The sequence below is a fragment of the Takifugu flavidus genome, chromosome 20 (assembly GCF_003711565.1).
Source record: "Takifugu flavidus isolate HTHZ2018 chromosome 20, ASM371156v2, whole genome shotgun sequence".
NCBI lineage: Eukaryota > Metazoa > Chordata > Actinopteri > Tetraodontiformes > Tetraodontidae > Takifugu > Takifugu flavidus.
This window is the reverse complement of record NC_079539.1, coordinates 11,669,966-11,691,172: the sequence shown is the minus strand read 5'-3', so window position 1 is coordinate 11,691,172 and position 21,207 is coordinate 11,669,966. Positions and strand designations below refer to the sequence as shown.

The 21,207-nt window shown below is 44.7% G+C and overlaps 1 protein-coding gene across 18 annotated transcripts in view; it reads right to left on the bottom strand.

Moving 5' to 3' along the window:
- The window catches only part of LOC130516790 (transcription factor 4-like), a 128,606-nt gene extending 110,753 nt beyond the window's left edge, over positions 1-17,853 (bottom strand). The window contains exons 1-6 of one of the 18 annotated variants that reach the window (XM_057018036.1): positions 17,019-17,853; positions 16,811-16,902; positions 16,473-16,511; positions 14,797-14,888; positions 14,553-14,643; positions 14,295-14,367 (exon numbers count right to left, since the gene is read on the bottom strand). In XM_057018036.1, coding sequence (XP_056874016.1) covers positions 14,295-14,367; positions 14,553-14,643; positions 14,797-14,888; positions 16,473-16,511; positions 16,811-16,882 — 367 coding nt within the window. In that variant the 5' untranslated portion in view covers positions 16,883-16,902; positions 17,019-17,853. Of the gene's footprint in view, positions 1-14,294; positions 14,368-14,552; positions 14,644-14,796; positions 14,889-16,472; positions 16,512-16,810 lie in introns of all 18 variants that reach the window. The other 17 variants (XM_057018035.1, XM_057018033.1, XM_057018037.1 and 14 more) reach the window with 17 other exon arrangements.
- Positions 17,854-21,207: the final 3,354 nt, after the last annotated feature.

Sequence of the window (21,207 nt, the reverse complement as noted above, 5' to 3'; positions counted from 1 at the left end):
AAAGTCTCCAGAGCAAGAAGTCCGCAGCTCCAGACCATAAGATGTGGCTCATGTCTGATAAGAATCGTCATTAGGCCAGTATTGGTGCAGAATGGCAGCCTGTGTGTATCTTTTCACACTACACGTGCACACATATTTCAAACGTGCACGGCCACAAATTAAAAGGAGCTGAGTAAAACGTGGAGGGGAGCTGGGGGAGGTGTAGCGGGTCTGTGTGGTCCGTGTTTGGGACAGGGAACAGTCACTACTTGTTTTATTGCCTCATGATGAACACCTGCAAAGACTGGGGGGGGGGGGGGGGTGGGGGGGTGGTCAAGGGCAGACAAAAGGCTTACATCTGAGAGACAGGGCGGGAGCGGCCGAGGCAGGCTGGGAAAAACCCCTGCATGTGTGCGTCTCAGGTTGCATTCTTACAGACATGCTGCACATGTAGCGTATGTGCTACAACACACACACACACACACACACACACACACACACACACACACATCTAAACAGGAGTGTCGCTTTGTGACTGGCACAACTATGTAACTCGGCCGCAACAGTTCAGATGAGAAAAATCTCAGTTCAGTCTGACAGACAAGTTGAGTTATTTAAGCAGCGTGGACACAGGAGTGATGTTGGTAACCTGACAGTGACTCGGGGTCTTTGCACACTGTCAGCTACACCAGTGTTTGGTGTCAGGGACGTGACCTGTTGTCCACACAGCCATGACCTCAGCCTCATCTCACGCCTTTAAAATGACTTCAAACACAGACTCTGAGCCAGACTTCATGGCCAAGCTCCTTTTGACCTCGAGGGCCACCTCTGTGGCCCCATCCAAACACCTGAGAGAGGCGGCTGAAACAACACTGAGGCCACTGCCGGTGCACACACACACACACACAAAGAGGAAATAAACACAACACGAAGGCACTTTAGATGAAACTGCTGCAACATTATAATCTGCACTATTTCTGGTCAGCAGCTCATTACGGACGGGTGATGTTAGCAGGTGAGAGCAAAAATGGCTGAGATGAATATGTAAAAGAGGAGAAAATGTTGGAGAACAGCTGCATTATGTCTGGCCTTTGTGATGAAGGCCCAGCTCCGTTGCAGTTGGCCCATTTCCTGAATCGCCACCACCATATTCAACATGACTGGTCTACAGAAACTGGTTTCTTTCCTGCAACTGGAGGGCTATTATGACTCTAACATTTTCCGTGGCGGCGACTGCGGCTGCACATGTCACGGCACAGATGAATTTACGTCCACGTTTCAAAGTAAAAGCTGCTTTAAACATTGAAATGAACTTATCAGCATATAAATAATGATGGGGCCCAGCAGCTGCAGGACACCGAGGCTGGTGTGGATCTCTGCTCAGATCTGTTGACCAAACAGCCAATTTTATGCTGCCTCTCATGAATAAAACTTGATAACTGGCTCTTTTGCAGTGAAGTCAATGATTTTTGTCATCTGGTTTGGGGATAGTAAAAACCTACGCTCTGACATTCCTGCCTCCAGCTCGTCACAGCAACAGGGGCGCAGCTTCATTAAACCACTTATCGGATCATTGGTCCTTCGAATGGCTGCTGGGGCAGGACGACCAGACACCAGGTCAGAAAATGGGAGGAAGCCACAACAGTCCTCACCGTTGTTCCACAGCCTGCCCACGGGTTCCAAACAGGAAGAGACAGTGATTTCACCCTGGAGTGACTGCACACATCCGACAAGCAGCCGAACTTACGCATGTATACTCAACTGCACGTTTCAAAAGGTTTTTCATTTTCCGTTATCATTTTTAGTCATTACCATTGACCCAGTGGACAGAACCGGTTCTGTGAGACCTAGCTTACGCTCTATCATCCTTCTGGAGCTTTACACGTCTTTTAAGGCCAGGCCTCAGAATCCTGCACCAGTGACACTTCAGTACCACAAGGATTCATTCTTGTTCTAGGTGAAGTCTGCCAGACTTTGCTGTACACGTAGGCTGATGACACCTCCTTTAGTACGTGCAATAAGTTCTGAACCAGGAAACTGGGCTTGAATCCTTCTGTGGAAGCCAATGGAAGCCTTCAAACCATCACAGTGCAAGTTCATTTAGGGGTGAAACAATTCCTCGAGGATGAGAGCTTTAAATACATGGAAAGTTGTCCAGGTGGAAACGTCTGACCAAACTCTCCATAAGGGCAGGTTGGAAACAGGCAGCACAAGAGAGCAGCCAGCAAACATCCTTCAGAGAGCCCAGCAACTATCTACTCCAGGGGTGGGCAAATCCAGTCCTAGAGGGCCGGATTCAAGCCAGACTTTCTGTCCTACAGGTAAACACTTTTACCTTGGTGAAAGCATTTCCTGCCTCGTAGGACTCAAAGCCCGGCTTGAATTCAACCCTTGAGGAATGGATTTGACCTCCTCTGACAGGCAAGTCCAATCCACGGCGGCTGAAATCCATCCTAACCCCAAGTGAAAGTGTTTACCTGTAGGACAGAAAGTCTGGCTTAAATCCGGCCCTCGAGGACTGGATTTTCCCACCCCTGATCTACACGCTACAAGCAGGGAGGGTCATGGAAAAGGCCTCACTCACCTGAAAGAGCTCTCCACCAACACATCTTGGTCTACTTGGCTGTTGTTCGTGAACACGGTCAATTAAAATAAGCATATTCAGCATTTTAGGACGCTTTTCTTCTTCACGCTACTCAAATTTGGCAGTTTGTGGTTGGGTGGCTGTTAGCCCAACACGGGGACAAACTTGTGAATCAAAGCACACCCCAATCGTCAATGATGTCAGACCTGAGGGACAAAGCTGGATGTGACATCCGTCAGGGGTCACGTCGCTGAGGAGACACATGAAAGTGAGGCAAGCTTTCATGTTCAGAAGATAGACATCCCAGTCTTCAAAATGAAGGGTGTAATTAAGATAAATGTTAAGAAATGTTCAGAAATGTTAAGAAATATGGGGCCTTTAGTGTCAATATACATATACGTTGTCCAACAGTCTCAACTGTTTAGCTAAACAAGCCATACTATTTCTGGATAAATGTTATGTTTGGAGTCATGTTGGCATGGCAACCTGTGCCATGCCGACACCAAACTATTCCATTAGAAGATCATTCTCAAGTAGAAAAATAATATTAAGATTCACTCTTTTTTCTTCTGAATACACTTTTCACCATTTACGCCACCTCTTAATGTACGTGTACGTTTGATGTCACAGGACCAAAGGTCAAGATATCCGGATGTTTGTTACAAATAAAACATTAACTCAAATGTGGACGACTGAAGCAGGATGAGTTGGAACGATTGTTGGGACAAAGAAGAGGCGAATTTTAAAAAAGGATTCAGAAAATTGACTGAAGGAGAAAGTCAGTGAGAAGGAGAGAAATGTTTGGAGTAAGACGCTCTTGCTATTCAGAGTCCTGACAGCATGGAATGTGAGAGCGAAGATCAATGTGGTATCACACACACACACAGACACACAGACACACACACACACATTCTCACACTGCCAGATGTTCTTTAGCCAATGAGCAAGCAGCAGTCTGGTCTCCTTAGGTCAACCCAGTGTGTCTCACACACACACACAAACACACACACACACACATACACACAAACACACACACCCAGAGTGAAGATCTGACCTGTCTTCCTCTCATCAGCTGTTAGAACATTCACTGTGTGTGTTTGCCAGAAGTCACTGTTTTATCAATGAAGACATGATGCTGTGCAGCTCACGCCCTGCCGGAGAGTAATGGAATATTTCAAATAAAATGTCTCCTGTCACTCTACTAAAGACCTTCAACATGCAGAAGACAACATAAGAAAGAGCCAGTGTGAAGCTGCCAGCTGCAGCTTCCCTACATTTAAAACTCTGCAGTGTTGACTTGTAAAGGGCTTCATCGCCAGTAGCGAAAGCTAAAAATGGCTGAGTCAACTTGTTCATGTTCGGGTCATAGTAAAGACCAGTGGTGGGCCGTCAGGGCCTGCAAGGCCGTCTCTGCTGGCCTAAAAATATCTGAATCACAGGCTGATGTTAATTATATTTTGTCCATGAATACGTATTAAATAATTCCAAATGGTCTGTCCGCTTCCTTTCATTGCTAGCCCTCTGGTTGCGCTGTTTCCAGATGTGTATTTTCATATTTAGGCATTTAACCAATCACATTTCAGCCACTATTTGTTGCCAGGGTCAAAGAAATCTGCCTGGAGGCCTTCACAATCAGTTCTGCGGGCCCTGTAGCATAAAATAAATGTCGATCAAACTGTTGCTTCAACCAATCAGATTTTGAGTTGGCGACACCAAGGCCCTCTAGCAGGCGTATGGAAACGTCAGCGTATTCACACGCTTTTATTGGATAGTCAGAGAGTGTACTAGCCAGAGCTAGCAAACTGCATCTGTAGCGAGCTGCACAAGCAAAGATATTGTTGTGTTGATTTAATAGCTGTTTTGTCAACCCACAATGGCTAAAGTAGGAGAAGAAATGGATTTGGTTGCAGATTTACTGTCAAAACCATTTTCAAGACGGACTTTTCTACAAGGCTGCTGAACGCACCGCGGGTGCTCCGAGCACACGAAGAGGTCCAGTGCAAGATCCTCGCGCGCACTACCGCCAACTCCACGGCAGGATTCTGGACAATATTATTTGCCAGACACAGACCAGATTCCAAGACCACGAAAAACTGATCTTTGTCACCCTCCTCGACCCCCAGAAGTTTCGGGAATACCAGAAAAATTTCTTAGCACAGAGCCACGGAACACTTTTCGATTTGCCTCGGCTAAGAACAGAACTGACTGTAATGTATGCCATGGATGAATTTGCAGGAAAATATCCCACTGATCTCCTTGACTTCCTTCAGCAGAAAAATCTGAATGAGAGCATGGGGCAGCTATATACATTTGTGTGTTTGGCGGTGACCATCCCCGTGTCTACTGCTTCTGTTGAACGGACATTCTCAGCCCTAAAGCGAATTAAAACTTATGCCAGAAATACGACAGGGCAGGCTCGACTTTCAGCATTAGCTTCGATGGCGATAGAAAAGGACTTCTTGATGGAACTGAAACGCAGGGATAATCTGCACAGCAGAGTAATTGAAATCTTCTTGAGGAAAGAAAGGAGGATGGATTTTGTGTACAAATAATCAGGATTTTTGGTGAGTAAAATGTTGCTATATTCTTAAATAATATTGCAATTTTATCAGGTTATTTTTGATGCTTTTTTATGTGTGTCGCAGCTGTACCTGCAGTAGAAGTTTTATAGCCATAAAATAGTTATTGAGGGTTGGATTGAAGGAGTTCAGCAGGGTGCAGCATCGCTCCAGCTCCAACCAGCTCTTCTCCAGAACATCACTGTGCTTCCTGACCACTAACACGCTGGAGAAACACGCCAGTCAACCGTCAATAATCGCTCATAAGGTGTTTTTGCTCATCTTCTGGGATGAATGAACCCAGAAACAACGATACCACATTCAACCTGCACTTTTCCTTCAATCAATTTAGACTTTTATTACAAACACACGGAGACCAGAAACACACACTTACTCTGTCTGGCCCATCACAGGACCAGATGGCACTAGGGGTGTTCCAGACAATTTACAATGTGTGTGTGAGGAAAAAAGGGGGTGGAGAATGTATCACCAACACACACACACACACACACACACACACACACACACACACACACACACACACAGGGACTTGGCAGCGCTGGCACCAAAGTGGCAGCGCTGCCAAAGCTTGAGAATAAAACAAAAGCTGGGATGAACCATCCCGCTGCTTCCTTCCAAGATCCCACCCCCAACTCTGAAGCTGATGGTTTAACCCGCTGATCTCTGAGGGGAAGGGTTAGTGTGTCTCTGGCAAGGCCACTTCCATCGTGCCTGTATATTAAATAACCAAAACATCTCTGGCACAACAAGCGCTTGATATTAGTTACTGCAGATGAGGAGGGACGGAGGAAAGTGGAGGAGGGGGGGGGGGGGGGCAATGGTGCAAAGTAACCTAAAGATGCTTCCTAGTCTTACGTGACAATAGCCTTAAAATTATCCTTGAATAACACATAATAAATATTCATATACTATTATTACTACTATTGTTTTAATTTCATTTAAAACTTCTGGAAACCTTGAGGCCATCTGTCTGTGCTGACCTTATATAGCACTACAGTTCATTTTATCACCCAAGCATGTGAGTTTTTATTCCTGATCACATATTGTGTGGTGTAGTTACATCATGGAGATGTATGTTTGTAAAAGAGGACCAGAGCTGATGCAAAAGAACAGAAGATAAAGCTTAAACACTTTCTAATTCCATGATTTCAGCATTTCGTTGTAAAGATCCTATTCTAAGTTTCTCTGACCTCAAACAGTATGCAGTAATCCTACATATCGCTGCATGTATGGGTGGAACTAAACAGTATTTTCATGGAATATGGACTAAAAAAGAACCCGTGCTTGTGTACAGGAAGTAAGTCAGTCTGAAAAAAGTAGCATGAGGAATAAATGTCCATAAACATGTTCTATATATTTGCCATAAGTTCTAATGGCAACATTGAAAAGAGGCGCGCGCACACACTCACGGGCACGGTGCTGCCTCCCAGAATAACTTGGCTGTCTAATTGAAGTGGTGTTTGTTATAGAGAAGTGTTGATCGCAGCACTAATTGCCAGGCAGGCTGGTTGATGTTCCCCGTCTCTTTATTTCTTAAGGACTGGCTAATTAGGCACACTGACTGCATTTGTGCCACCGCTGCCGCCGGTACGAGGGTACAGGTGCGCGAGCAAATGCCGTAGCACAACGACGCCTGGCTGACGTCACAGACCCACTGCAGAGAGGGAAAAGAGCTTGTTAAACCTGTGCCGATCTTGCCGGGCGCGCCAAGGTTTCACCAAAAGACGAAGAGCTGCAGCCATGTTCACGGCGGGGGGTCGGCGCAGGTAATCATTCTGCTTCAGCTGATTGGAGAGGGCAACGAGCAGATTGTGTGCAGTCAGAGAGATATGTGAATATAGATAATAACCCCAAATGCAGCTGTGATTTGCCCTAAATTCCAACATCAACATGTTTATGATGGAAGTACTACTTGTGTGTTTAGATAATGTGTGGCAATGTAGCATGTTTGCTTAAATTGGCTAAAAACCCATTCATCTATTCATATGCATGTTTTTTAATCAAACCAGTGGAATCAACAATTCCGCCAGCTCTGAACTGGTAAACTTCATGTTTATAAGGGTGGTTACAACTTGTTAAAGTGTTTTGGTTTTTTTAAATAAAGAACTTCTGATAGAAAACTAAATATTGGACTCTAATTTCAAAATCTGCTTCTGGCGATGACACGCAGAGATGACCTGACCCCTCGGAAGCCCTGACAACAGGACCAACGAGAGAAACTCGCTCAACAATGTTGACGAATAAACAACAGCTCGAGGCTATAATAGATTTAAGACATAATACAGGCAATCATCAAAACTGTCAGTATAAATGTATCAATCAATGAATCAATCTTTATTTATTTAGCGTCTGTTACAATCAAAATTGTAGGTGCTCATGTACGTTTCTAATAATATTTCAGTAACAGTTAGGGTATTCCACATCTGTTGAAAATGCAAATAAAACACTTAAAATGGGTAAATTCACGTGAACCAGTGGACAATCAGCCATGAGGATGGATCATGTGGCTGGATCACACAGGAGGGGAGCGCACCTCCTCTCTCAAGCACACACAGTCATGCTGACCGGCGGTACTTTACTGAAGGTTTCTACGGCGCTCAAAAGAAGGAACTAAAACCTGAGACCTCAACTCAACGGGCCCATTAATCCTCTGAAACCGTCTGTTTTCTGCGGCACCTTTTATCCCCACTGACGGGGGTCTCACATCAAGTCAAAGCACTTCAACTACTTAATTAAACTGGTGTCAAGAATACAAAAGTCAAACAAAATGTAATTTTAATACAAACGCGGCCCCTCAGGACGTTTTCCTATGTTTATCTTCAGGGAAAACATATGGAGCTCAGACTCTGCATCGAAGCGAGCGGCACGTCAATCTCCTGAGCTTTGAGGGAAAAGAAACGAAAAATTCACGGCGTGTTCTCACATACGCTAACCTTGAAATCACTGCTATTATTGGCCTAGTCATTATTAGCAGTAGAAAAGCAAATGGGGCTAATAATATCTGTCATTATGGCTAAAAACACCTATTAATCCCTAATCCGCGCCACAATTAAGACCATGGCTGGGTGTATTTGTGAGGCATTCGGCATCTCTGAGCTGGAGAAACAAGACAATTTACCAGCCTCACAGACAGAGGAGGTGGGAGGGCGAGGTATTAAGCAACTGGCAACGTCTCTCCATCTCTATTTTGAAAGCGATCAGCCGAGCCGTGTTTGAGTGGCAGGCGTAACAGAGGCAGATTTGACTGGATAGAGACAAGAGGGTGGCGGCGGGGGTGTCGCTTGCTGCGTTCAAGCGCGTTATCTGTCTCGGTACAAATGTGTGGAGTCAAATGGGAGCGGGGATGTTATTAAAAGCAAGCCCCTTTCCTAAGCGGTGAACTGTGACTTAATAAGTTCTGCCAATTAAGGGAACAAAAATCACGAGGCCATCGGGGCTCTATCTGCCCCGGCCCAAATTCCCCGCTAATGCGTGAAGCTGGCTGGCAGAGGCAGCCGTGCGGCTGCGCCTTTCTGTCAGAACAGCAGCCACAACGAGGTGGAAGATTGGGCAAAAATAATATTAAACAGGATGAAGGTGATTGAATTTCTGATTGTCTTCTGTTGACATCTGAAGACATTCAACCAAAGTGCTCTGGAAATTATGTAGGTTGACGAGACTGCACATACAAATTTAAATGTATTCCTTTATATAATGTTGCATTCATATTTATGTGTCTTTAAAGAAAAAAAATGCAATTTTTTTCAACCCCACCAAGGCCTTAAACTCAACACGGCAACATGCTCATCCCTGACGCGAGCGGGACCCAAACGGTGATGACTCGAACATTAAAATGTCTTTGTGACCAGAAACAACCAGCAGTTGTGGGCATGAGGACAGGAACTATAATAAAAGCAATAATGCAATCATTTCCTATATTCTCTGACTCCATTCTATCCTTTTTCTTCTATATTATTAGCGCTCAGATTCCTGCTCCTTTTAAACAATGATGCCTGTCCAAATCAACAACTGTCTTAAAATTTCAAATCGTTACATGAAACATTACTGAGTGTTTTCCAATATTCTTCATTTTAATCACGTTTTTCTATTAGACTAAATTACTCTCAAACTGCCTGAATGTCTGACTCTCATACCACATGTGTAAAATGTCATACATCCTCTGTCAACCATATTTCAGATTTCCAGGTGTTCAAACTCATTTCCACACATCAGAAATGGCTCAGGTCATTCAGAGGCAGCTCCATAGTTAACGACAATCGAAAAGCATCTTATTGGTCACATTACTGCATGTCATGAGCTGTTTGGGTTCTTAATAGCTCAGTGTCATGGCTAAGCTGGGATTCTAATCACGTCATGGCAAAAAAGTTCCACTTCACGAAGGCTCTGGGTTCGCACACCAGCAAAGGTCAAAGTTCAAATCAGGGCACCGCTCATTATTGTTAGACTTGTGATGTTAGCAAGCACTGCTCCTCACTTCCATCCACTCTTCTGTCTCATCTTTCTATCCCTTTATTCTCTTTGTTTCTCTCCCTTAACTCCCTTTGCCAACTCTGTGTTCCATTTCGGGGAAACGTTTTGCCCTCCTGCCCACCTACACACCTGCTTTTGCTCTCACATCCCAAATCGCACACATGCATTCATAATCTCTTTAAATCGGACACACTTTTTCACGCTCGGCAGTCCTGAACACACACACACGCTCACACAGACGTTAACACCTCAGTCTCCTTCCAGTGCCACTGACAGGAAGACAAACAGCAGATCTGATGAGGTTACAACAGCATCAAAAAGAGGAAAAAACAGTTAAATCCAGCCAAGACCTGAAATAGACGTGTGCGATCACAGCGGTACTGACAGGCAGAGTGAAGCCGCTTGCTGAATCCAGGAGGAGATTAGAAACACACACAGAGTTTGAAGTGTGCTTTATCTTTCCAGGGATGATCCCAGAATAAACAACAACAATGGCAAAATCTCCCAATAATTAAAACGCCTAATCCACTTCCTGGTTGGCGATGACCGTGGGCTGAGCGTGTCAGCCATACAGGGAATGTGTTGTGTTTATGTTTAGATCCCTTTTTTAGGTGACTTTATTGCCAAAAACGAGACATTTTTTTCATTGAATGGAGTCAAAAAGGCAAAATCTATTCAGAGCATTGTGAAGTCTGTCATTACAGAATTCTGACATGTGTGTGGGACGTTTGTCACTCTTGATCCTCAAAAGCATCAGGGAGGAAAAAACAAAATATAAAAACCTGATTTTATTCCGCCTCCTTCATTTAGTGACAAGTTTGCCACATCCCCACGGTATCTCACTCCCAGACTCCTGCCCTAATCTGATGGGTAAAATTTAGCTCTTTTAATTTGTTTTATTCAAGTATATGCAATATATGATTTAGGTCTTCTCTTGCTGTACAGCAATATACTGTAGTAGAAGAAGCATCTATCTATAAAGTAGGAGTAAAAATATATATAAAAAATATATAAAAACCTTGACTGACATTAAAAATGAGAATACATTTCTGTTGGTCTCCCAAAACTGTACGAGTCGATGCACTTTCCGTCAACTGTGGGTAATAATGGGGTCAGTGGTGGCTACCATTTATTTAGACCAGTCAAACCACTTATGAGAGATGTTACAGCTCATGTGTAAGCAGCATTTATCTTAACCTTTAGTAACATGATCATATTTTTTTGCACTTCACCAAAATTCTGCCGCGTTAGCAAGGTGTAGGTGCTGTTTTTGAAACCACACCATCCCCTAAATGTGTAACATCAAACCTCTTAGGAGGCAACAGGCAGATTCAATGCAGATGTTTGTGAAGGGAGGTCAAATGAATAAAGTAGCGCAAAGACCCGCGGCTCGCTCCAAATAAGTTACGTCTGTGATATCTGAACATGCCACAGGAATCCAGATGTTCACAGCCTAAAACTGCTGCGCAGAGTCACGACAGAGTGAAGCTAAATCTGCAAAATGGTTGATATAAAAGTACAAAGCGCTGTGATAGCATAGCGACATTAGGATTTCCGAGCTGTGGCACTTCTTGGGACGACGCCCTCTTGTTCTTGCTGAAACGACGTGGCCCCTTTGTGATTGCTGCCATTACTGGGGATTAATGGCTGTTTTTAAGCATAATGAGAGCTCTCATCTTCGCTGATCGACTGGCACAAAGTGAGGGAGGGATGAGAGGAAGAGGTGAGGAGACGTTCGGGAACATCAGTGGTGCACAGGGAAACATGCACTCTTATGTCCAATAACCCAAAGAACAGAACCAGTGTGGACTCGCCCTGCCTTTTGTAACCACTTCTCTCATGGTTGTGTAGGTCTACAGAGTTCTAATTAGCTGCATTCACACACAGCGCTGGGCTCATCAAAATGCCGAGGCCACAGCAGGGGTGAGCAAAGTGTGTGTGTGTGTGTGTGAAGCAGTGTGTGACTTGTGTACAAGCGATGGGCGCATGAGCGGCACCAGTGTGTGTTCTGCTACCAAAGGCGTAATGAAACCAACAACCTCTAAATGAAGACACGCTGAAAACAGCAAAATCACAGTCTGATACAAATTTGACAAAAATGGGGTCCTTTCTCCATCAAACTGGAACATTTGTCATCCTTCCCCACACAGAAAGACACCAACAATACCAACAAAGCTGCAGAGAACAAACAACAACAGCACAATGGCTCAGTAAACAAAGAAGACGTCTCAGCATCTCTGTGTTCCAGCCAACAACAAAAAAAAAGGCTTCCGGGAACCTTTAAGGGGCAAATAACACGAGCAGGAGCAACAAAAAGCGGCCCAGCTGTTCTCTATCCCAGGGTATGGTTATAAAAAGCATGTTTCCTCCTAAAGTCTGTTCAAGGATGCATAATTCTGCTCCATGATACAAGCATGTTGTAGAATAATACACTTCATCCTCCTCTTTTGCATTTCAGTCCACCGTTTGACAGAAGGCTGATGTAGTTTGGAGGTTGTAGGTGATAGTTGCCATCGTCCATGTCAATGACCACGTGTGACGTCACCTCACAACGTGTAATACCTGGAGAATTTAATGCGTTGTGTGTCATTCCCTTTAAGAACTCATTTTAGTCCCTTCATTCTCCTCTGGTGTCTCAAATTGACAGTATTTATTGTATATTTACACATGCGCTCACATTTTTATGATTAAACAGGAGCTGCTCACTGGGTTTAGTGTGATTGATGTGTTATGAATGGGCACGAAACCCAAATGTTGCTAAATGAAACGTGACTTTGATTTTCATATCAAACAAACACAGTCTCAGAGTGTACATGTCACAAAACTGTCTGAACATACCAAAAACCACTTCAGCACTGGCATTGGGGTAGAAACCAGGCGGGTCTGAGAGCCCAAAACACCCATCGAGTTAAACTGGTGGGATCTGATACTGGGGCAACAAGCAACTGCAGGAATAGATGGCATAACCTGGTCATAACCTGGTGCATAACCTGGTTTGTTGGAGACCGTGGCCTTGGAATTCCAGTTTTCACTTGGTAACAACTTCCAGAACCGATCGTCCTCTGGAAGATTTGGACACAATTCTTTGCAACAGTTGCTGCAGCTAAGGAGCCTCCGCGTGGATGCTGGAGGTCACCACAATGACCTTTCCCATTATGCTGCGGATACGCAAGGGAAGCGCTCATCAGCCCCCGATGGAGGCTGGACCAGAAGAGAGGTGGAGACTCAGGCAGACCTGTCAGACCTCTTTCAGGAGCTCTTCAGCAGGACATGAGAGGGTCACCATGGGCCCAGTCAGCCTTGATTTACTGCATATAGTTATGTATTTATAGCCTGTGTTGCTCTGAAAGCTTTATTTAAAATGTGAACACGCTGACATTGTGATCACCTGCAGTGTGTGTGCATGCACGCATTCATGTGCACGTGATCTCTGAGGTCTGGATAGTCTGGATTTGCAGCTGACTGAAGTCTTCTTCTTGGCTTTAGGTTTTGCATTCCAGAGCACAAGGGTATGAATGAATGAATGAATGAATGAATGAATGAATGAATGAATGAATGAATGAATGAATTAATGAATGAGCGAGTGATCCTTCCATCGAGCTTCGAAATGACAGATTAAAAAAAGCTTCTTTCAGACTAAGTAACCTTGTTAAACATGTGAAACGGCTGTAAGGCAGAAGCTCAGCAACACATAACTTGTTCCCACAGTGTGAGTTCAAGTTATTTCCTGACTGCACGAAACACAGAGTCCACATCTAAACAGAGGAATAAATAAATCCCTGACTGACTGGATCAGTTTTGAGGAACAGATTACGTGATGGCTGCTGTTACCGACTACACAGTCTGACATTTAAAAGTCAAGTCCCATCACTCATGGACCTAAACCGGCTGTTCCACACAAAATACACTACTGTGGACGGCGCAAACCAGAGCAAACTGATCTCCACAACTCTCTCTCTCTCACACACACACACACACACACACACACACACACCCGTGCGCGCTTGCATACACACGCACAAGAGGCAGGAAAGAATGAGAGCAGCAAATGACAAAAACAGGAAGTCTCCTTCAGGAATGAACTTGAGCAGCTGAAAAACAAACCGGTCGCCCCCAAAAATAAAGAAACATGAACAATCACAACATTGCAAATTGTTATTATTCCGATTCGACGTCTACGTGCAGAAACAAAATGTGTGAAACTGCTGCTGAACACAGACCCACACAAACGCTGTTTCTCCTATTTTAGAAGGCATTCGCGAAGAACTCCAGTGGCCATCTGTTTGAGGAAATTACTCATTTACCCCCCAAAATAAAAGCATATCTGTTTCCTTGTAAGCAGTTGTTGGAGATTTGCATCTTTGGCAGTGACAGATCCATATAATGAACTCCAACAACATGTGGTGTTTTAAATATAAGTCCTACAAAACAGCAAGCAGGTCACCAACAACACCCACCAGAGAAATTCTCCAAGTTCTCGACCAAAAAGCAAATCCTTAAAGCTTCTCACCATCTTTAAAATAAGAGTTAAACCGCATCAAACTTGGCAAATAAACAGCAGCCGCTTTTGCAGAAGCCACCAGTAAATAAAGCAGCAGGTGCAAAGCAGGAGAGGAAGAAGGTGACAGAAGGAAAGAGAGGGAGATCAAGGAACAAATCAAAGAAGGAGAAGGCTGACATACTTGAGCCAGAGAAATGTCCGCTCCCCAGGGAGGTCGGCCCATTCTTTCCACTGCTAACAGGAGGGGAAAACATCTACAAGACAAACAGAGAGCACATTAGTTCTGAGAGCTGTGACACCGCAGAGAGTAAGACACATTTCTGCAGCATCACTGCTGCTACATATGCAAGGCTTCCGTCCAAAACGCCGGCCTCAGCGGAAGAACACCCATCTTTGACTTTTGTCTGTGGCTTATCAGAGAAACGTTTGGCGTTCTCACTTCTTTTCGAGAGCAGTTGTTTTGGAAGGAACCTCTGCGTGTCACCGGCTGTGGGTATGGATCCATTACGTAACGCTCAGAGTGAGAGGGTCTTCAGAGGAGGACGAGAAGCCAGGTTAAAACATGTAGAAGATGCATTCCACAACAGTGACACGGCTACGTCGCGTCTCAGTCTAAGATCAAAATAGAGCCAGAGTTGGGCCTAAAGGCCTCAGGTCCCTCTGCTCGTGACAATGCTCCTCACCTCTCTGCAATTCCAGTCTTTGGTCTGTCTGTAGAGCGTGATTGTGGATCCGTACCCCTGCCAAAGTGATCACACGGAGCCGCGGCTCGGAGCTGAACGCAAGACAGAGTTTAGGAAGCGCAGATCCGACTCCTCTCACAGCCCGGAGCCGACGCACACGGGCCCAACAGAATCACCTCCTCGCGCTCAAAGCCGCCAAATTGATGAGTCATTTTGGAATGAAACACTTGATATCTGACTTCAAAGTATAGGGGGAGAATCAGTGCGCACCATCCGCTCTGCGCGTGTGCAGAAATGTTTGCGAGGAAGGACTAAGCTCTGTTTTGGGTGAGTCTCCTCAAAGCTAGAGACAGTTGGGCCACACAGGTGACCTCTGTGTGGAGGATGCTGCCGCGTGAGCTGCCGAAAATCTCAGTGATCCTGTGTCGTCACCCTCGACTCAGCAAAGAGAAACTTCCCCTCATTTATAGTGACCGCTACACACCTAGACTAACACTCTGGCCCAACAACACACGTGATGCATCGTTGCTCTTAATGCAGCCGTTCGGGCCTGTAGGTGCCAGATAATGAGCTTTAGCTGCTGCGCTCCTTCTGTGTTGAGACAAATCAACAGAAAACAAGCTGAACCATCAGGTTCTGATCATCAGAAGGCTTATCAATATCCCAGTGTGTGTGTGTGATTAGGGGGTGAGGATATGCACCCTGGCTGCTGCTTCCCTCCTTTAAATGAGCCGTGATGATTTTATTTAGTAAAGAATAGAAATGTTCCTTTTCAATAACATGTATGTAAACCAGCAAATTTTTGTGATTTTTGGGGGATTTCAAGTTAATTTTATGTGACACACACAGGCCTCCTTTACTGTATTTATCCAGTCTGGATAACTGGATTGAATCCTCATTCATGGTTTAGTGACCCTATTTGACACGTAAATATTGCAGGGTGAATATTCCTCTGTTATTTGTCTGTTTCAGAGCACAATAAGGCAGTAATGTTATTCTGGGGAGAAGGTGGGTCACACTCAGGAGTGTGCGGAGGCTTTAATAGCCCTCTCGTGCCTATAACAGCACAGCACTGACTTTCAGCAGTGCACAGACGGGGGTCACAAGGAATTATTTTTATTTCTGTCCCAAGTCTGTACATGTGCACATCACATTAACAGTTTGCACATTCCGGTGCAGGCAGACAAGTGGCCCTTGCCGCCTGCATCTCCTGCAGCATCGGCAGGATGGTCTGATATTTCCTGATGCGATGAAGCTTCTGCCGCCTCTCCGTGTCTCATCTTGGCGTTATGTGAACCCGGTTATTTCTCTCTCCTTTATTTTGGGGCTGTTCCTGCTTTTTCCTCCCTCCTCTGCAGACTAAAGTTACTCCCCATGGAGGAGAAGCACAGGGAGAATGCGGCCAAGAGCGGGACGCAGTTTCCTGTCCATCAAGTTTACAACAAAGGCTGCTCATTCATTTCAGTAGAAAAGGGGGGAAATGCAAACAATTTAAATGATCACTGAGCTTTTAACAGTGTGCAGAAAATTTGAACTGCTGACCATGTGACACAGGTGAAATGTTGATGTGTAGTGCGAGGAGCAGCCATAAACTCCCACAGACAAATAAAAGAAACAGATTTTCAACCCCAGCACGAGGAACAAAATGTAAAAAGACTTAAAATGAGATATACTACCATGGATGTTGGGAACATTTTCAAATCGCTGTTTCGCATCTATAAGACAACAAAATTACTAATGCAGCATCACAATAGTCTGCACACAGACACACACATCAACAAAAAATACAAAACCAACAATATGCTCTGACTTTCTTTTTTTATTTTTTTTGCAAGTTACTCTACAAAAACACCCAAGTTCGGTGCACATAATTGAAAGAAGGCTAAAACATGTAGGTTTTGTGGGCTCCAGCCCATTAATGTAAACAGTGGTCGCTGTATGAAAGCCTTTATTTCTTCATGAAACTATTCACTACATTCATGTTAACAATGGGCGTAAAATGTGCATTTCTTACCGCACTGAAATCCAGCAAGTCGCTCAGTTCCTTGTCTGTTCCCAAAGCTGCCATCCGCTGTTGATGATGCATTTTTGCAAAATCGCACGGACCTAAAAACATGGAAACAAACGGGGAGATAGACAGAAGAGGACAGATTGATAGATGGAGAGATGAAGGGAGGAAGATGAGAGACGAGAGAGGGAAGACCTCGGCTTTAGCTGCGCACCCTGCTCCGCTCCCGGACCTCTTTTTCCCTCCACAGCGAAATAAATCCAGAAACAGGCTTAAAGCTACGGTCCCAGATCTAGTTGCCTTTCATCCTCGGAGCTCGGGCTCAGTCCCGGTCCCTGCTCTGGCTGCAGGAAAGAAACCGCAAGTAGGGGGGGAACAGCCGACAGGAAATGAAGAGGACAGAAGTGTCTTTTAGCGTGTTCTTGGTGCGCTTTGCCCAGCTGGACAAGTCCGACCTCTCCGCGCCCAGACGCAGTTCAGGTCCGCGGCGGCTGACGCTCAGGCGAGATCAATAAATAACACGCTGTGTCTCCGCAAGTCTCTCAAGGAAGAGGACACATCGCTTTTTGTGAGCTGCTCTGTGCGTGTGCGTGTGTGTGTTTGAGAAGGAGAGTCCGCTCTGGCTGAGCGCTGCCGCTCCTCGCCGGGTTGCGGGTTCCCTGCGCTCGTCAGCGGGTGCTGAAGCTTCCCCGAGTGTGCAGGACGGATCCCATGTGCGTGTGTCTCAGCCTCGGCGCAGAAAAGTGTGTTTGTGCGGCCACCCAGCTTACACACCCGTTTAACAGCGCACAGCCGAGCTGCTGCGGGAGCGAGCGAGCGTGCGCCGCATCGGAGAGCCGCATTTTAAAGGATGATTATAGTTTTCACTGGTTTGTTGGCAAGTTTTTTTTTTATTCTGATAGTTTGAGTGATCAGCAAAAAGCGACCCTCCCCCCACCGCTTGTGCTGTGACACTCAAAAATGCAAACTTTTATTTCTTTTGCTTGAATATTTGCGCGCATTCGGGTTGTATCCTCGTTTCACCGCCGCTTGCTCCAGTGGCTTGAATAAAAAACCACATCACAACAAGTGTACTGCTTGAACAGGTTCCGCCATGCAGGTCAGCACTTAAACCTCAAAAGCGCCAAAACCTCTCTGGAAATACTTTACAGTACTTTGATTTTTTTAAGCAGCCTACAGCCTGCGGGCATTAAACGAGCGGCCTAGTTCTGCAAATTACAGCCTGCATGTGCGGGTCCCTTTCACAGAGGTGAAGCCAGCAAAAACAAACAGGTGCTGCCACGACATAAAGGCCTATTTGTTGCCTGTGTGCTGCTGCCTGTTGGTCCTTAACCGTGTAACAGCTCATACAGAAACCACTACAGATCCATTTGTTGTTGAAATCGCAGAAGTGCAACTATGTTTATTCTGCTTTATGTTCCTCACCTGAGGTGAATTTAATCAGCTGCGAGTGTTGATGGGATAATCTTTCCAGAGATTCCTCCTGAACTGCAGAACACACCACGACTGACTTCAGTCACCTTTTCAAGGCACCAAACCACTGAGAAATTCAGCATACATGGCTGATTACCAATAAAGCAGAGCAGGAAGCTGACCTAAGGCCTCAAACCCCACGGGACCCTCTAAATAAACCCACTCTCACTGTGTGGCTATTGTTCTGTTAGGGAACGCTTTGGCGCTCATAATTTACTGCAATTAATGTGGGAAGTTAGATCATGGAGCGTTGTAGTAGTTGTGGAGCTAATGGTTGGTGATGTTACGAGTGAAGAGTTCTTGTTTTGTAGTTTTTGGCCTTTAAACTTGCATTAAATCAATCACAATTTACATTTTTATTTCAAAAATAAAGTTGCACTTCAGTAAAACTGTGGAAAAAAATCGAAAAAATGTTGACGAAGACACCTAAGCTCTGATGAGATAGGTCTAACCATGTCCCCATCAGGCGCCATATGAGTGTAATAACTCTCCAGACCAGAGGGGGGTAGCAGTCGCTCCACTACACACAAGGAAGTGAGCATGTTCAAAAGAGGAAAATCTGAAGAAAACGAAAATGTCAGAAAATGAAAGATATAAAAATAGGTGTTATGATGGCTGTTAAATGCTGAGGCAGAGACCTGAACTGGGCCGACTCACGGCTCCAGTCATCTTAAACCCTTCATTGTCAAATTAATGATTGATTAAATAATGAGTGAGAAAGAAAAGTTGGGTAAAATAAAAAACAGGAAAGGTGACTGAAGGTAAAGAAAAGACTTGTTGGATTTCTTTATCACACCAGAGGGTGATGCAGCATCGGGTCCGCCTGTAAAAGTAATCTGTCAACTTTGGCTGCTTCTCTTGTCATTATCAACATCAGTTATGTAAGGTTGGAACATCACATCCTGGTCTAGTCGGCCCGTTTGAACCTTGAAAGCAGCAGGAACACACAGTCGTGTTCCAGTGCAGAACACTGAATGATCCGGGTCAAACTGGGTTCCAAACATCATCCCTGACATTCTTATATAACACAGAAAGCTCCGCAGACGTCATGAGGAAACAGAATTTTCTATACATTATCAGCAAATAAAAGGCAGTCATATAAAATCAAATGATGCATTGTTGCCCTTATTTCATAGATGTATATTAATATACATTAAATAGCTCAAGATTTGGCTGGAAGACAGCTTTCAAAGGCTGAAAGAGCTGAACTGATGCACAAAGTCTTTGGCACAAACAGGTTGTGAAACTTAATTCAGAAAATATTTCTTTTAAATTCCTTTAAAATTTCACCCAGCTGTGAATAACTTTGTCCTTGTGTGCGTTTATTAAACAGACTAAAATATCCAAGACGTGGTTCTGTCGTTTTTGTTATTGTTATTATCAGGTTTTTTTTAATTTGTTTTATATTCTTTTCATCTGATACTGTCTCAACATTGATCCCGTAACTTTGCGTCCTCTGGTGGTTACCGGCAGTATAGGTGGACCAAGCACTTAAAAAAGGAACCAAAAGAAAATAAAAGTCCTGAATATATCAAATGTAAATCAAGCAGGTCCTGATAAACATTTCTTTCATTCCTACCTTTACAGGCTGGGAATAAATTGCAGTCATGGTGCTTTGATTTTGCAATCAACCAACTGATTAAATAAAACTGTCAGTTTGCTTTATTTGGTCAAAGGTTCCTCTTCTTATCTCATCTTCTGATTCTCATCAGTAAAAAGGAAACTGCTAATGGCCGATAACGCGGACGACTGAGTGCTGAGAAACCTACAACACTGACTTGGCTCAATCACTGCCGCCAGGGCCAGATGGCCACTCTTTACTGGTGAGCAAAGGGCCTGAGTCCAAACTCACATCCACGGATAGGGGGTGAAACATTTTTAATTTCATTTTTTTAGTTAAAAAAAGCAATTGCACAAACAACCATGACAAAAGGCCGTTTGGTTCTTGTGGTTTTAAGTAAGCTCGCTGATTGGTTGCTGATGGGGCTGCATCGTCCTCCTGTGGTTTCCTGCTTTATGCAGATTTCTGTTCTGTTTCGGCCATTGTTGACTTCCATCGACCCACAACAAAGCTCAGCAGCTATTTTTGGTGTCTTTACAAAATAAACCCCCTTCACAAAGCCAAAGGTGTTTGGGTGCGCGTGTTTGGTGCCAGCTTCATCGGTGATGACATCACACCTGAAGACGTCAACGTTTGAAGAAGGGATGTGAGATGTGATGGGACTGCAGACATCAACGAGGAGCAGGAGACAGATGGGAGGTAAAATAAAATAAAGGACTTTAGCTTTAAAATGTGGCGATGATGGTGGTCAGAAGAACAGCACGACTGAGTCACTGGGAGGAATTAATGGTATAAAGACAGTCACACTCAGTGGAGCACACATTCAACACACCAAAATCACACTCCATCCATCCAGCCGTACATGCATGCTCTCTCTCTCCCTCTCTCTCACACACACACACACAGACACACACTCCGCCCCTTTGCGGTCTCTAACAGCATGTTTTTGCCAAACACCTGTGTAATCGTACAGCTGTGGAGAATGCTGGGAATCGACCGGGGGAGCTGAACACTGCACAGCTAATACCTTTTGATTCCACCCGGATCACTGAGTGTGTGAATATGGTTCGAGGAAGAGAGACAGACAGACGGAAGACGGAAGAGAAGCAAGCAGTAGTGGCTAAAGTGCACGCATGTGTGAGTCTTGACATGTGTGAACATGCTTGTGTTACCGTTATGGTCTACAGACCCTTTCTGTTCTCCTTGGCAGTCCTAATCTCCATGGTAACCAGGGACAAAATTTCAAACTGATTTCCTGGTTTGATTCATTGAAATGCTTTTAAAGTACTCACTTGTGTGTTTCTGGTCTTCCATCCACAAGATCCCTTCACACACACCAATACCTATAAAATACACTAGTGTGAGTGTT